This window comes from Leucopleurus acutus, assembly GCF_964270905.1.
Source record: "Leucopleurus acutus genome assembly, chromosome: 1".
NCBI lineage: Eukaryota > Metazoa > Chordata > Mammalia > Artiodactyla > Delphinidae > Leucopleurus > Leucopleurus acutus.
Window position 1 is genome coordinate 141,236,594 of NC_139142.1, and position 18,456 is coordinate 141,255,049.

Consider the following 18,456-nt stretch of genomic DNA (forward strand, 5'->3'; position numbering starts at 1 on the left):
GTTTCTGTTAAGGGTCAGATTGTACAAAAATTGTTTTATCTTTAAGTCTTATATTTATTCTCACCTTGGTGAAATGCTAACATGTGAACAAAGAATATGACTGAGACAGTAGTTTCCCATCTTGTTCCCACTCTTGGATCATGGCTCCCCACCTCCTACTCACTACAGGTTGTATTTGCTTGTTCATTCAGAGTGTGATGGCTCTTTTTCTCTTTGCAGCCAAATACTCAAAAGTTGAATTTGAGTGTGATGTACAGCCATTGTAATTATTTCATAATCACAGATTGAGGATGGAAAAATAAAAGGAGAAAAGAATCAGGCCTTTTGACAGTTTGCCTTTTCTCTTTTTTCTTTCTTCTCTTTCTTTCAAAAATCTTTTTGCCATACTTTCTCCAAAATGTTGATAAATAAGTTAGCATTATGACTGACTGCCCCTATAATGTCACTTAGGTCAGCCTTTGTTTATCATTCACATTTTAAGCTGGGCTTTTAATCTTAACTCCTTCCTCTCAGCTGTCCCCCACGTCCAATCACCAAATCCAGTGAATTCTGCTTCCTAATTCCTCTGTACTTGATCCACATGCTCCTTCCTGAGGCTACTCCTGGTCATCCCTCATCACAACCTTGTAACTGTCTGCCACCTCATTTTTTCCCTCCTCCAACCCAGTCTCCACTCTGTGGTCAGAGCACTCTTTCTCACCCTTCAGTGGCTCTCCAGTAAACAACATCAAGTTAATGTCTAAACTCTTTAACAGGCCTGTTGAGTCCTTTCGTGAGCTGACCTCCACTTCTCCAGCTTCATTCCTAACACTCGGTTCTGCTTCTGTCCCTGCCTCCTACCACCATCACCACCCTCACCTCATTTTAGGCTCTGGCAGTACTGAATGTTTTCACTTCCTTTCATCCTCTGCCTCTGGCCTTTGTTCACGGCTTCCTCACTGCCTATTAATCCTGTCCTCCACCTTTTCTTCTCTTTCTTCTCCTCTGCTAGGTTTGTTCATCATTCCTTTTAGCTTTCATATCCTTTAGGAAACATTTTTGACCTAATATCTAAGTAAATAGGCAATTTTAATACAAAACCCAAGTTCTTTTGCTGCAAACAACATTCTGTAGGAGATTTGTTTAACCTGCTCTTGGCCTGGGTATCAGGAGGAAATAATATCTAAGCTAAGACATGAGTAGAAGTTCTTCTTAATAGTTGCATAGTATCCATTGTATTTGTATATATTGTGATTTATCTAAAAATTCCCTTTTTGATGAATAGTTAATGGATAAAAATTGTTTGATCTTATAGACAGCAGTATAGTGAACAAACTTTTGCAAATCTTTATTTCTGTAGAATAGAATAGGACTGGAGATGGGGGGAATGAGGACATGAAGAGGGTGGGAAAGGGGTGGGTACAAGGAACGGGAATGACTGCAAGTGAATACAAAGTTTCTTTGGGGGATGGTGAAAATGTTCTAAAATTAGATGATAGTGATGGTTGCACAACTCTGCATATACTAAAGACCATTGAATTGTGCACTTTAAATGGTAGCCTTTATCATATAAATTGTACCTCAGTAAAACTATTTTTAAAAAAATGCTGCCAAAAAAAAATACGCTCCTGCTAAATTGCCATTCTGAAAAACTATTGGTTAGAGTTCTTTGTTTGCAAGCAATAGAAACTGACTCTGGCTAAGTCAAACAAGAAGGGGAATTTTTGAAAGCACACTAAGTAGATAGCTCATAGAATTAAATGTGACAGGTCGTCTTCTCTGGGCTGTCTCATATCTCCACAGCAGAAATTTTTCTTTTACTGCCTGGGCAGTCCCCTGGCTGTGGGTGTTTTGTGCCCAAAGGTGGGGTAACTGGGTAGTCTAAATACACACACTGTTAATCCCTTCTTGTCAATCCCATGCCTCACTCCCACTCTCTCTCTTTTCTCCTGCAATTCTCCAAAGACAGCAGGACAAACTGGCCTCCTACTCGTGAGCAAAAGAAGCTGCAGCATTTTCTGCCTCGATATGTCAGTTACTAGTTCCTCCTGCTTTCCCTATCCAGAAACTTTTTGAAATCTCTTGTCTGCCAACTTCCCATATGTTGTTGTGGGTTTATATTTTAAAAAATTACTCATTTTCATGAGAGCACAGGAGGGAGAATATTTTGATTTTTTAAAAATAGAACTAGTTCTTGGTTTTATTTGATTCCTTTTTTCCTCTACTTTATTAGTTTCTGTTTATCTTTGTTAATTCTTCTAATTTTCCAATTTCTGAAAAGTAGATATTTGGTTAATTTTATCTTTATTTCTTTCCTTCAAAAATCCCCTTGAAATAAAAAATAAGAAAAAATTTGTAGCAGAGCTAGACAACCTGTGTGTCATTTCCATATAGACTAATTGACTATCATAGAACTAGAAAACCTGGAATTATGTTTCTCATTATTTAATGTTTGCTAGTCTTTGAAGAAACATTTTGTTGTGTTCTGAGCATATCAGAGTCACTTAAAATTTTTTTTATTTTTATACAATTTTTAAAGGTTACTTGCCATTTACAGTTATTATAAAATTATTGGCTATATTCTTCATGTTGTGCAATACATCATTGAGCCTGTCTTATACCCAATAGTTTGTACCTTCAACTCCCCCTCCCATGTGTCCCCACCCCACTTTCCCCCACGTTAACCACTAGTTTTTTCTGTATATCTGCTTTTTTTTTTTAAGAAAAAAAGATAATTTAGATTTTATTATAAGAAGAGGTTCTGCTCATCTAAGGCACCTTTAGAAATGAATAGTCAGCCCACAGATTGGGGAGAATATTCACAGTATATGCTTAAAAAAGAACTCATGGCTGCAATATATTTTTAATAACTACTACAAACCAACAATAAAAAGAAAAACACCACTTTTTTTTTTTTTTTATGCGGTACACGGGCCTCTCACTGTTGTGGCCTCTCCTGTTGCGGATCACAGGCTCCGGACGCGCAGGCTCAGTGGCCATGGCTCACAGGCCCAGCCGCTCCGCAGCATGTGGGATCTTCCCGGACCGGGGTCACGAACCCGTGTCCCCTGCATCGGCAGGTGGACTCTCAACCACTGCACCACCAGGGAAGCCCCAACCCTATTTTTTAATGGGCAAAAGACTTGAACAGACATTTAATAAGAGAAAATGTCGGTGTAGCTGATATCACATGTAAAGATGCTCAAAATCATTAATCATTAGGAAAATGCAAATTAAAACCACAATGGGGTACCATTTCACACCTGTTAGAGTGGCTAAAAGTCAAAAAGTACGCCGGTACCAGATGAGGATGTGGAGCAGTGGATCCTTGTATATCTGCTCTTAACCATTACGTTCTGTGGCGTCTACAAAGTATTTATGACTACATTTTTTTGGTTAATATTCTATTTTGAAATAATTTTAAATTTGTGGAATTGTCATAAGAATGAAACCAAGAAATCTCATATATTCTTCAATCAGATTACCCGATTGTTAACATTTTACCACATCTGCTTATCATCTAATATGCACATACCCACATAAAAGTTTTTCTTAACCATTAAGAGTAAGTTGCAGATGTTACCCCAACCTAAATACTTCTGTGTGTATTTCCTAAAAACAAGGACCTCTTCCTAAGTAAACATCCATCAATATTAGGAAATTAACCTTAATAAAATTCTATCATTTAATCCATAGATACAATTCATATTTCATTGGTTGTCTCAATAATGTTCTAAGTAGCAGAAAAAACAAAAGCAGAAACTATGCCCCATCATCCCCCTTCCTTTCTGGTCCAGGGTTACAAGTTTTACTTAGTAGTTCTCTCCTTAGATTCTTACGATCTCAAACCATTCTTCAGTTTATCCTTGTCTCATTTCAGATTTTCTAATTTTCCTCCATGAATAGATTTAGATTTTGCATTTTGGGGAGAAATATCCCAGAAGTGATGCTGTATTATTAGTGCATCATATCAGGAAGCATGTGGTATTTTGTTCCATTACTGGTGATGTTAACTTCTATTACTTGGTTAAGATTGTCTGTACTATGTTTCTTTACTCTAAAGTTAATAAATATTTGTACTTTTATTAATTAGTAATAAGTATTTTGGGAAGAAGTAATTTGATACTCTGTAAATATCCTATTCTTCATCCAACTTTCACTTACTAGTTTTAGCATCCATTCTTGATTCTTCCTGCATTAATGTTCATTATCCCAGATCTAGCCAGAGGAAACTCCTTTTGATCTGACTTCTGTGTCCTTTTGATATGTCCCTGTTATCCTTTAGATACTTCCTTACTTTCTCTCACAAGATTTTCCAGACTCATATTGTTCTTTCCCTACTCCAGTCCTAGGATCAGCCATTTATCCAAGCTGCATTAGTGGAGAATAGTATTTAGAAATCATGATTAGGTCACCGTATGTACACATTGCTACTGAAGTGACATTGATTCTGGGCTCTCTGGCCAGAGTTAGTATGCGTGTGTGTGTATCTGTAATAACTGTATATGAAACGTATATATATTTTACGCATATACATTTATATCCAGATATACATCTATCTATATACATCTGTAGTTTTATAAAACTGTTTATACTGGTACCTCTGTTCTAGTTCAATACCATGGGATTTATTCTACCCTTCTGCTTTTAATATTTGTACCTTGCTTCTTCAACTGTGAGGAATCTGACTCCAGTTATTCCTAGTACATTTATTTACTTGATCTGTATCCCTGTATGTAGCCAATATCCTGACCCATGGACCTTCTTGACCCTGGTTCCACTACACATGTGGCCACACCGGCTGACTTGCTCCTGGTTCCTATGACTACATTTTAAAGTAATATTTAACTACTTTTTATTTTCTCGTTTTCTTTATTGTCTAGGTCTTCCAAGATTTTCCAGCCAACCAGAACCTTCTTCGGTTTATGTTGGGAACAGTGCAATTCTGAATTGTGAAGTTAATGCAGATTTGGTCCCATTTGTGAGGTGGGAACAGAACAGACAGCCTCTTCTTCTGGATGATAGACTTACCAAACTTCCAAGTGGAACACTAGTTATCAGCAACGCAACTGAAGGAGATGGGGGACTCTATCGCTGCATAGTTGAAAGTGGTGGGCCACCAAAGTATAGTGATGAAGTTGAATTAAAAGTTCTTCCAGGTATTAGTTTATTATCAGCACTGTTGGTTTTATGTTTATTAATGGATAAAAATCGTTCTGTTAGAATTTTTTTTAATAAACACTGTCACAGGTGTGGGTTGAGATATTAATGTCAGCATAAAGAGTTTCAGTTTCTTACAGGGAGACAAAAGAAGAAAACATACCAGACAGATTTTTAGCAAATGTGTTGGTCAGTAAAAATTTACCAAGCAGTAAAGTATGTTCAGTATCTGTGGCGTTCTTCATGGCCAAAGAAACATTAGCTCTGTGTCTTTTGTCAAACCTCTATCTTCTGCTCTCTCCCCCAATAGCATACTTTTTATAGTTCTCTTACCTCCCTGTAATAAGGTTGTTTTTATAGTTCTCTTACCTCCCTGTAATAGGGTTGTTTTTGTAGTCAAGTCTTTTTACTTATAAGAATCAGAGACTCACTCAGGCTGGTTCATATAAGGGATGGGCAGAGTAGTAACTGTTAGTACAGCATCTCTAGAGACACTGGTGAGCAAGAGTTCTTGGATCTTTGTGATGCTCCCCCGTTTTAATGAACGCTCCTCTTTCTGTGTTTCCCTCTCTTTGTGGGTTCTCATTCTTTCTTCCCTTACTGGCTTTCCTCATAATCTGTTTTGTGCATCTTTTCTCAGCTCTGTAACTTCTGCTTTCTTGTGACGTCCTCTCACTTGTGGCTCATCATAGTCCCTCTACCCTCTTGGTGTTTCATGACCTTTCAGCTTCTGTTCCCACTGCTACATGCCTGATTCTTTCCATATTTCTCATTTCAAATCTGAGTTGGACCATCCCTACATTGTTTGGACAGTTTTTATATATAACCATTTTGTAGGCATGTTTTTAGCCTATGGATTGGCTTGCAAAGGGAGGCCAATGTTATCCAATGTTATGAGCAGCCACTCTTGAGAGTATTCCTAATGGGCCTTGAACTGATTTTTTAAAATGCAGTTTCTTCCTTTGTCATCGTCGTTCTTGCTCTTATCATTCCTATCCCAGTGTATTCTCAGCTCAGCAGCCACAGTTATCTTTTAAGATGTTTATTAGATCATGTCACATCTTTGCGTAAAACCTCCTAATGGTTTCCCATCTCAGAGCAAATGTTAAAAGTCCTTGGCCTGTAAGGTTTTGTATAACCTTAATGCCACCTCCCTCCCCCATCTCTCTTCTTACATCTCATACCCTTCTCTCCCACACTCTGTGATTGTTGCCACCTTATGTTTTTAGAACACTCCAAACATGCTCTTGCTTTAGGGTCTTTCTACTTGCCATTTTCTCTGCCTGGAATCCTCTTCCCTCAGATATCTCTGTCTGACTCACTGTCTTACCTCTCTGCTCAAATATCACTTTATCAGTGAAGCTTTCTTGGACCACTGTTTAAAACAACAGTCTTCCATTTGTGCCCCAGCGCTTTCTCCTTCCCCCTTCATTTTGCTTGAGAACGTACACCAGCTGACATACCATGTCTTCTATTTGTTGTCTCTCTCCCCTTATTAGTATGTAAGCTCAACTAGGGCAGGGAATTTTGTCTGCTGCCAAGAATGGTAACTGGCACATAGAAGCCAATAAATATTTGTTCAGATTTGTTTGTTTTGATCAAAATTTGATTAATTCTAGGTAAATAGTTCAAGGTGAAAGAGAACTATTGCTATATAGCGATGTCTTCCTGCCTACTTCCTGACTTGCTTTTATGTGACAGAGGGCATATTTGATAGCAGACAGAGGTCATATTTTTTTCTCTAAATCTGTGGTAGCAGTCAAGCAAATCCTAAAACCAGATTCAAGTAAATAAGATTCTTGGTGTCAAAAGGATGAGCCACCATGAAATATCTGAAACAAAAAGTACAGAATGTTTTGTTTACTTAACGGAGAGCTATGCTTGTAAAGCATAGTCGTCTCGAATAATGCAAACTGCTGATCTCCTATAAAATATTTGGGAAGACATTGTTCTTGGTGTGTTGGTTAGGAGGCTGGGATGGGTTGATGTCAGTAATAGAAGCATGTTTTATGGTTGGTTACAGAGATGAGAGCAGTGTCAGCCTTAGAAGCATGGGATTCCACCACTGAATGGCTGACTTTTAAAGGCATTGGTTAAACTCATTGGTTGGCTTTCAAAGGCATGTTCACTGAAGCAAGTTGTACTGAACTATTAGACAGTGTTTGTTACCATAGCTACAGAACTGTCATCGATTGGTTACATAAGTTTAAGGCCAGCTCTGGTGGTTGTTACCATGGCTATAGAACATCTTTTTCTAAGAGTATGGGGATAAGAGTCACATCTCTTTGCCTGAGAACAGTCTTTTTTCTCAAAACTTAACATTAGAAATAGCACCCCCATCTAGTAGAGAACCCTGTCTTCTACCCCACGAGTATGGCCTTTTCATATGCTCATAAGAGGGCAGCTGTATGAAGTGAATACACGTATAGTGGTAGCCTGTTAGTTGCACCATTATAAAATCAAAGGTTTGACAGTCTAAGTGAGAAAGTCAAAGCGATGAAGATCAAAGATTTTCAGAAGTAACACACAGGTGTAGGGAAGGAAAAGAAACCACTTATGGTATCCCTGTGAGTGGGGAGGATACTGCTAAGGGTCCTGAGCTTGATCAGTCTTTTTTCTATTTGTACCACTCATGAAGCATTTACTTTATGTTACCTTTTAAAATGAAGGGGATTCACGTCAGATCTCACTCAGATGACCAGTAAGCACATTGAAAGCAGGAGCTATAACTTATACATCTTTAAGGCCCCCAGAGAGCCTAGCACAAAGTTTTGCACATGGAAATTATTAAGAAATGTTTGCTAATTTAAATGGAATTTTCTTGTCACTTTTGCTTAAACTATTTTGTTGTATAAAGCCACACAGACTGAATAGGAATTTGCCATTCTTTATCATTAAAGTGGTAAAGTGCTTTCTTAATTATTGTCTTTTGTTTAATTTTTTTTTTTTTTAGATCCTGAGGTTACATCAAACTTGGTATTTTTGAAACAACCTTCTTCCTTAGTCAGAGTCATTGGTCAGAGTGCAGTGTTACCATGTGTTGCTTCAGGACTTCCTACTCCAACCATTAGATGGATGAAAAATGAGGAAGCGCTTGACACAGAAAGGTAAAAATGTCTGCCTAAAAGCCTTTTCAGCCTTAGTGTGAGACCTGGTCTGATCTTATTTGGGACTCTTGATTAATTTTAAAACGATTATATCTTTCACTTTTATTTAACTATATCATGATGCTCATTTATCATTCTTGAAATATGTTTATATTGCTGTATATGATTAGGATGTTTAAAGAAAAAAATGCTTTTAAGATATTAAGGGATAATTATTCCATTGTTTTTTCCTGAGCTGCAGTACACTTAAATTCAGGCCTTCCCTAAATTGTTGCAAGAGTTTCTGATCCTGACTACCAGAGACGTCTCACTTACTCTCATATGCATTTTGTCGATAGTAGTTTTTTTCTTTACTTAAACAATAAAAGAAAATGTATTCCTCATTCTTTTGTTTTTGCCTTTTAAAATCATACCAGCTTCCTTGTATGATCACAAATTTTTCATCTTACACACCAGCCTTTTCTGTTGACATCAGCCACCTGTCATCTCTCCCAACCCCCCTCATTACTTCCTTAGGTAATGGATACTTTTCTCAGTTGTATTTTGGTAAGAGAACTGAGGTGGTGGTGGTGGTGGTAGTTAGGTATGTTTTGTTTACAAAACAAAGTCATTTTGTGCATTGTAGGATGTTTAGTAACATCCCTGGCCTTTGCCCATGAGATGCAATAGCACTCCCAAGCTGTGACAACCAAAAATGTTTTTAGATATTGCCAGATGTCTCTTGGGGAACAAAATTGTCCCCAGTTGAGAACCAATGTCCTAGAGCAGTGCTTTCCAATAGAAGTGTGATGTAAGCCACATATATAATATTAAAATTTCTAGTATACACGCACTACTAAATATACTAATTTATGCAGTGTACAGGTGAAAGGGAAATTTAGTTCTACCAAAACAGTGAAGTTTGTGTTTAATGCTGCTTCAACTTTTACATTTAAATAAAAATTAAATAAAATTAAAATTCTGTTCCTGAATCAGTCTGGCCACATTTCAAGTGTCAGTAGCCACATGTGGCTAGTGGCTATTGATTTGGACAGAGCAAGTATAGAGCTTCGCAGTTGAGTAATTCAAAGTAAGCAGATAATCTTAATTTGTGTCATTCAGTAAACAAGACATGGAAAGGGATATCTGACTAGTCAGCTTGGTGATCAACCTTTACTGATCAGTGGGGATGCTAGAATACAATCAGATTGTTCCTCACATGTTCCATTAGCAAAACTGATAGTATCATCTTCAGTATCATCTGATTTCTTGCTGAACACCTGTGCAGTCACCAACTTCTGCCTGTATTTTACTTCCTTTTTTCCCCACTCTTTTTCCCAGCTAAATATTATGCAAAGAATTTCTAAGACTTCAAGGGAATTATTTTAAACTTACGCTACCTGAAACATAAGGAACCTTAAAATAGGGGATACAAATTTCAAGCTCTTAGAGTAGAAATTTTAATTGGCTGCATGTTAGAACAAAGCATCAGGAATGGGAAAACTGAGCTAGGTTATTTTTAAAACTTTTATATTTCATAATCATAGAAGTACATTCTGAAGATAAATAATGATATAAGAGTTTGATTTCTTAAGTAAGAAATAAAAGTGAGAATTTCTGTGATTCTCATTTGTTTATACAGTAATTATTCAACAAATATTTATTGAATGCTGATTACGTTAGGCCCTGTTCTAGCAGGGAATAGAGTAGTGAACCAAATAGAGGTTTTTGCTCTCACGGAGCTTGTATTCCAGTGCTGAAGAGTCAGGCAATAATCATATGAACATACGAAATTTTAGTTTATGATAAGTGCTATGAAGAAAATTAAGGCAAATTTAGTAATTTCCTAGTAATATTACTCTGAATTTTAAGGATAAATAGGAGACATAAGATGGAGTAGACTGTTTCCAACCTTGAGTTCTGTAGGCTTTTGAATACTTGCATTATATGGTAGAAAAGTCTGAGAAGCATTGCTTTGATATATCACTGTCTCAGGAAGCTTCAGAAGAATATAAGAGCAGGATACTGTTGGTGTTGTTCACATTGATGTTTCCAGACCCTGGCACAGTGCTTGGCATATAATTGGATAAGGATAGTGGTGACTAGTATATTTTGGTTGAATATCTGAATGTAGTATAGGAAAATGTAAGTAGATGAATGGAACACAAGAGTGCTTCAGGTTAGATGCAGGTAATTACTCAAAATATCTGTTTCTCCCAGGGCCTTATGAGATATATAGATGGACCTTAGTTAATAAATTGTTTAGACTTCAAATTAGAAAGAAATTTAGAAATTGAAAGAAAAAAGTGGCTAGAAATCCAGGTAGTAACTGGGCTGGGTCTAGTAAAAAAAAACTTAAATTATTGGACATCCTTTTCTATCGTTAATTTTAAGACCTCTTTGAAAATGAATATTTTAAAACATTTCCATGGCTTTTATAAATGTCTTAAGAATTGATATATTTACTTAATCTTTTGATCAGATTTGTTCCGATCCAAACCAAACATAGGTATTGAAGTGGAGGTGGTGGTGGAAATGTATCCCATTCATTGAGTAGTTTTATTTGAAAGGAGGAGAATTTAGAAAATACAGATGGCAAAGTGCAAGGTGACTGACAGCAAAATGTTTTAGTAATTAAATAATGTTATGTTTTAGTGGAATGATAGATTAGAACCCAGCTGCAAAAGAACAGGTTATAGTTATAAAGATGCTTAATGTTATTATAGTTGACAATAGTAGAAAAATTAGAGTATTTAAAAAACAAGTAGAGGACTTCCATTTCTGGGAAGATTGAGTAGTATTTTTCTGTATTCTTCCTGCTGATTACAACTAAAAACTCTAGCCATTATATGTAAAACAAACATAAGAAGACTCTGAAAGATGGAGAGAGGAAGATTGACTGGCTAGGGGCTTTTAGACTGAAGGAACACCATGATGGTGTGTTCCCTGGTTTTTGTTTTTGCCTCGTATATCCCAGCTTGAGCTGAAGAAGCTGATAACTTGGAAACACCACTAGGCATAAAAAGAAAAGCTCTACCAAAAGTGTGCTCTCTCTAGCCAAAAGACCAGGAAAGAGGCAGCCTGGCAAGATAAAAACTGTTAGACTATAATCACTCCTACTCCAGCCATACACCACATAAGAAACTGTGGCCCCATCCTCTCCCATGCCAGCAAAGGCCAAGTGGGAGGCCTAGACTTCCACCCTCACCAGGTTGTAATGAGGTCTCCCATCCTCCCTGCTATATGGTGTCAGAGGCTAAGTAGAGAGCCAAGATTTTCATCCCAACTGGGAAGTATTGAGGCCCCCACCCCTGCTGTATCAGTGGAGACACATGGGGAGCCTGGACTTTTATCCCACCTGGCAATAAGAGACACTCCTTCCCAACTTCCCTTTTCCACTGGAGTGGTATCAGAGGAGGCCTGTAGAGAGTCAGAACTTTCAGCACCATGTAGCATTGACACCCTCTCTTCATGGTATCATTGGATGCCATGTGGGGAACAGTAATGAGTTACTGTTACTGCACCCAGCCAGGGGGGGCAGTATCAGTGGAAGCCTGGTGAGGAGCCAGAACTCCCAACCTTGCTAAGGGGTAAAGAGGAGTCCCCACTTCCCCCTCAGGGATCAGTGGAGACTGAGTGTAGAACCTGGACTTCTACCTCCACCTGACATAATGAGGTGGCACCTCCCCTTTCCTCTGGGTGTCAGAAGAAGCCAGCTGAAAACAAAAGGTTTAGTAAGATCCAGAGTCTTATAATATGATGCCCCAAATATCCAGATTTCAGTTGAAAATCGCCCATTCATACCAAGAACAAGGAAAATCTCAAAAGAGAAAAGACAGTCAATTTATGCCAACACTGAGATGACAGGTCTTTGAATTACCTGACAGAGATTTTTAAAGCACCCTTAGGTAGGTTTATTCCTAGGTATATTATTCTTTTTGTTACAGTGATAAATGGCTGTGTTTCCTTAATTTCTCTTTCTGATTTTTCATTGTTAGTGTATAGGAATGAAAGAAATTTCTGTGCATTAATTTTGTATCCTGCTACATTCATTGATTAGCTCTAGTAGTTTTCTGGTGGCATCTTTAGGATTTTCTATGTATAGTATCATGTCATCTGCAAACACTGACAGTCTTACTTCTTTTCCAATTTGGATTTCCTTTGTCTCTTTTTCTTCTCTGATTGCTGTGGCTAAAACTTCCAAAACTATGTCAAATAATAGTGGTGAGAGTGGGCACCCTTGTATTGTTCCTGATCTTAGAGGAGGCAAAAGACCTGTATGCAGAAAACTGTAAGACACTGATGAAAGAAATCAAAGATGATACAAACAGATGGAAAGATATACCATGTTCTTGGATTGGAAGAATCAACATTGTGAAAATGACTATACTACCCAAAGCAATCTACAGATTCATTGCAATCCCTATCAAATTACTGATGGCATTTTTCACAGAACTAGAACAAAAAATTTTACAATTCGTATGGAAACACAAAAGACCACGGATAGCCAAAGCAATGTTGAGAAAGAAAAATGGAGCTGGAGGAATCAGACTGCCTGACTTCAGACTGTACTACAAAGCTACAGTAATCAAGACAGTATGGTACTGGCACAAAAACAGAAATATAGATCAGTGGAACAAGATCGAAAACCCAGAGACAAACCCACACACATGGTCACCTTATCTTTGACAAAGGAGGCAAGAATATACAATAGAGAAATGGCAGCCTCTTCCATAAGTGGTGCTGGGAAAACTGGACAGCTACATGTAAGAGAATGAAATTAGAACACTTCCTAACACCATACACAAAAATAAACTCAAAATGGATTAAAGACCGAAATGTACGGCCAGACACTATCAAACTCTTAGGGGAAATTGTAGGCAGAACACTCTTTGATATAAACCACAGCAAGATCTTTTTTGACCCACTTCCTAGAGTAACGGAAATAAAAACAAAAACAAATGGGACTTAATAAAATTTAAAAGCTTTTGCACAGCAAAGGAAACCATACACAAGACAAAAAGACAACCCTCAGAATGGGAGAAGATATTGCAAATGAAACAACAAAGGATTAATCTCCGAAACTTACAAGCAACTCATGCAGCTCAGTATCGCAGACACAACCCAATCCAAAAATGGGCAGAAGACCTAAATAAACATTTCTGCAAAGTAGACATACAGGTTGCCAAGAAACACATGAAAAGATGCTAAACATCAATAATCATTAGAGAAATGCAAATCAAAACTACAATGAGGTATCACCTCACACCAGTCAGAATGGCCATCATCAAAAAATCTGCAAGCAGTAAACGCTGGGTAGGGTGCAGAGAAAAGAGAACCCTCTTGCACTGTTGGTGGGAATGTAAATTGATACAGCCACTATGGAGAACAGTATGGAGGTTCCTTAAAAAACTAAAAATAGAACTACCATATGACTGGGCGATCCCACTACTGGGCATATACCATAATTCAAAGAATTACATGTACCACAGTGTTCATTGCAGCACTGTTTACAATAGCCAGGACATGGAAGCATGTCCATCGACAGATGAATGGATAAAGATGATGTGGAACATATATACAATGGAATATTACTCAGCCATAAAAAGGAATGAAATTGAATTATTTGTAATGAGGTGGATGGACCTAGAGTCTGTCATACAGAGTGAAGTAAGTCAGAAAGATAAAACCAAATACTGTATGCTAACGCACATATATGGAATCTAAAAAAACGGTATTGATGAACCTAGTTGCAGGGCAGGAATAAAGATGCAGATGTAGAAACGGACTTGAGGACCTGGGATGGGGGGGCAGGGGGGAAGCTGGGATGAACTGAGAGAGTAGCATTGACATATATACACTATCAAATGTGAAATGGATGGCTAGTGGGAAGCTGCTGCATAGCACAGGGAGATCAGCTTGATGCTTTGTGATGATCTAGAGGGGTGTGATAGGGAAGGTGGGAGGGAGGCTCAAGGGAGGGGGTTATGGGGATATATGTATACATATAGCTGATTCACTTTGTTGTACAACAGAAACTAACACAACATTGTAAAGCAGTTATACTCCAATAAAGATATATTTTAAAAAGATTTTTAACACAGTCATCATTAAAATGCTTCAACAGGGAATTATGAACACACATGAAACAAATGGAAAAATAGAGTATCTCAGCAGATAAATAGAAAGTCTCTTCAAAAGGAAAGAGAAGACTTAAAGGAGAACTAAATGGAAAATTTGAACAAAGACAATAACCAAAATAAAGAAAAACTCAATAGATGAGCTCAGCAAGAGACTGATGGGACAGAGGAAAGAATCAGTGAACTGGAAAAAAAAGGGAGAAGACACAAATGATCAGTATTAGGACTGAACCAGGAATGCCACTAAAGACCCTGCAAACATCAAAAGGATAATAAGGGAATCCTATACACAACTATACATCATGTAAGTTTGATGACTTAGACAAACCATATCCTCTAAAACACAAACTACCACATCTAACCCAATGTGAAATAGATAAATTGAGTAACCCTCTTACTCTTAAGTAGATTAAATTTGTAATTTTAACCCCCACCAAAAGTCTGCAAGTCCAGATAGTTTTATTGGAGAATTCTACCAGTGTTTAAAGAATTAAAACCAATTCTACACAATCTTTCCAGAAAATAGAAGAGAAGGAATTGAAGCTATTACCCTGTTAACAAAACCAGAGAAAGATAGTACAAAAAGGGAACACAACAGACTAGTATCCCCCGTGAATATGAACATAAAAATTCTTAACAAAATGTTAGCAAATAGAATTCAGCAATAAATAAAAAGTTATATGTTCTATAAGTGTGGTTTGTTCCAGGGATGCAAGGCTGACTTAGTATCCCCGAATTAATCAGTACAATCTACCAGAATTAAAGAAAAAAAAGAAAAACCTAAACCTGATCAGATTAATCAGTGGAGAAAAAGCTGCTGACAAAATTCAACACCCATTCATTATGTTAAAAAAAAAAACCCTTAGAAAAATAACTTCAGAGCATCTACAGAAACCTACAACTAACATTATACTTAATGGCAAACAACAGTACTTCCCCATCAAGATGAGGAACCAGTTAAGGAAGTTCACCATCACAGTGCTAGAAGTTCTAACCAGTTCAATAAGACAAAAAAAAGGTATATAGATCAGAAAGGAAGGCATATAACAGTCCCTATATGCAGATATGTTTATGTAGAAAATCCTAAGGAATCCACAAAACTTACAACTAAGAAGTGAGTTCAATAATGTCACAAGATACAAGATAAACATAAAAATCAGTTGTATTTCTGTATTCTAGCAATGAACATGTGAACACAAATTGCAAATACAGTAGCATTTGCAGTCACTCACATCTTAAGTGTAAATTAACAAAACTTGTTAAATTTGCATACTAAAAACTATAAAATGCTAATGAAAGAAATCAAAGAAGAGCTAAATAAATGGAGAGACATACCATGTCCATGGATTAGAAGACTCACCATAGTAAAAACGTCAGTTCTCTTCAAATTTATATACAGGTTAACTCAATTCTTGTCAAAATCCCAATAAGATTTTTTGTAAATATAGATAAAATTATTCTAAAATTTATATGGAAAAGCAAAGGAACTAGAGTAGTTAAAACAGTTTTTTTTTTAAAGTGGGAAGAATCAGTCTATTTGATTTTAAGACTTACTATGTATCTACAATAAAAAAGACTGTATGGTGTTGATGGAAAGATAGACCGATATATCAGTGGGATAAAATAGAGAATCCAGATATAGATCCATACAAAAATTCCCAGCTAATTTTTGACAAAGATGCAAAAGCAATTCAGTGGAGGAAAAGTAGCCTTTTCAACAAATGCTACTGGAATAACTGGACACCCGTCCATAGACAAAAACCTGAACTTCAAGCTGAGTCTCATACGTTATGTAAAAAATTAACTCAGAATAGATCATGGACCTAAATGTAAAATATGCAACATGAAATTTTAGAAAAGAAACATAAGAGAAAATCAGGATCAAGGCCTAGGCAAAGAGTTTTTAGATTTTACACCAAAAGCACAATCTATAAAAGGAAAAATTGAAACTGGATTTCATCAAAATTAAAACGTTTTGCTCTGTGAAAGACCCTGTTAAGAGGATGAAAAGATAAGCTACAGAGTGGAGAAGATATTTGCAAACCATATCTCTAACAAAGGAATATTATCTACAATGTGTAAAGATATCTCAAAACTCAGTATTAAAAAAAAGCATATAATTTAACTAGAACATGGGCAGAAGGGATGGATAGGTGGTTCACCAAAGAAGATGTACAGATGGCAAATAAGCACAAGAAAAGTTGTTTTAACATCATTAGCCATTAAGGAACTGCAAATTAAGACCACAAGATATCACTACATACCTATCAGAATACCTAAAATTTTTTTAAAGTGACAATACCAAATGCTGTCAAATATGTGGAGAAACGGGATCACTCTGACATTGCTGGTAGGAAAGTGAAATGGTACAGCCACTCTGAAAACCTGTTTGGCAGTTTCTGAAAAAATATGTTGCAACTGCCATATGACCTAACATTTTACATTCTTGGGCATTTATCCCGTATAAATGAACTTATGTTCACACAGAAACCTATACATGTATGTATATAGCAGCTTTATTCATAATAGCCCCAAACTAGAAACAACCCAGATGTCCTTCATTGAGTGAATGGTTAAACAAACGATGTCTATCCATACTATGGAATTACTCTTAAGCAATAAAAGGAATGATAATTGCAACAATCTGGATGAATCTCCAGAGAATTATACTGAGTGAAAAAAAGCCAATCCCCAGAAGTTACGTATTGTATGACTATTTACGTAACATTCTTCTTGAAATGACAAAATTATTGAAATGGAGAACAGCTTAGTGATTGCCAGGGGTTAATGAGGGAGGTGGTAGAGGGAGGGAAGTGGGTGTGGCTGTATGTAAAAAGGACAATATGAGGGATCCTTGTGGTGGAAATGTCAGTCTCCTGGTTGTAGTTTTACTAGATATTACTGTTGAGGGAAACTAGGTAAAGGGTACATGAGATCTCTTTGTATTATTTCTTAGTACTGCATGTGAATCTACAGTTCAAAATAAAAAGTTTAAAGAAAAAAAAATCAGAGCATGTAAGATTAGCTTTCACCTACCCTTCCTTTCCTGCTGTTTTAGAGGAAGAGGGTGTGTAAGAAGTCCTTTTGTGCTCTTGATATTATTGTTTTCCATTCTCTCCAGCGAAATGTCTATTTCTAACTTCCTGGCAAGTTCTTTTGGTATACCATTTTGTAGAATTACCATTTTTTATGTCTGTCTTTCCCACTCAGTTGCATGACAGTACTGATTTTGTTTTTGTTCACTGCAGTATCCTAGCTGCTACCTGACATATATAGGCACACCAATAAAGAATTGTTAAATGAATGATAAATCCCTCTCCTTAACTTTATCATCCAGCTTCTTAAGAGTGGTCATTACTTTATGCCTTCTCTTTACCCCTCTTGTAACTGCCATAATTCATCCTCTTTAATTCTGAACCATTACACTAACTTTACAACTTCTAATCTTTTCCCCACTCCTCACTCCTCTTGTTTCCTCACTAAATCTGATCTTGTTATTGATCTGCTCAAAAGCCTTTCCCTTTTGCTAAAGAAATGTCTCCTTAGCACAGCGGTCCCCAACCTTTTTGGCACCAGGGGACTGGTTTCGTGGAAAAAAATTTTTCCACGGACCAGGGAGGGCTGGGTGGGGGGATGGTTCAGGGGTAATGCAAGCAAAGGAGGGGATGGTTCAGGGGGTAATGCCAGCGATGGGAAGCGGCAGATGAAGCTTCGCTTGCTCACCCGCCCCTCACCTCCTGCTGTGCGGCCCGGTTCCTAACAGGCGGCGGACTGGTACCGGTCCCGGTTCTGGTCTGCGGCCCGGGGTTGGGGACCCCTGCCTTAGCACACCAAGCTCTCCTCAACTGACCCCTGGCTACTCAGAGACACATATATACATACACTCCTGTGTCCAGCAACACTCGATTTGGGTCCGTTGACCATGAATACTTTTTCACTTATTGTTTCTGTTGCCTGCGTTTTTGAATTTTGGAGCTGTAAAAGCTTGATTGCCATTTTACTATAAGCCACCATATGTTAGGTGAACAAGTTAAGTGAATTCTGAGAAGCTAGTGGACGTTCTTCCTCCCAGCCTTCTTTTAAGGAAAGTA

At 37.4% G+C, this 18,456-nt stretch overlaps 1 protein-coding gene across 2 annotated transcripts in view; it reads left to right on the forward strand.

Annotated features, from left to right (window-relative positions):
• NEO1 (neogenin 1) overlaps positions 1 to 18,456 on the forward strand; it is a gene marked incomplete at its 5' end in the record, with an annotated part of 241,706 nt that overhangs the window by 72,649 nt on the left and 150,601 nt on the right. For both annotated transcript variants that reach the window (XM_082861203.1, XM_082861204.1), the window contains 2 exons: positions 4,863 to 5,138; positions 8,093 to 8,246. In XM_082861203.1, coding sequence (XP_082717329.1) covers positions 4,863 to 5,138; positions 8,093 to 8,246 — 430 coding nt within the window. The remainder of the gene's footprint in view (positions 1 to 4,862; positions 5,139 to 8,092; positions 8,247 to 18,456) is intronic.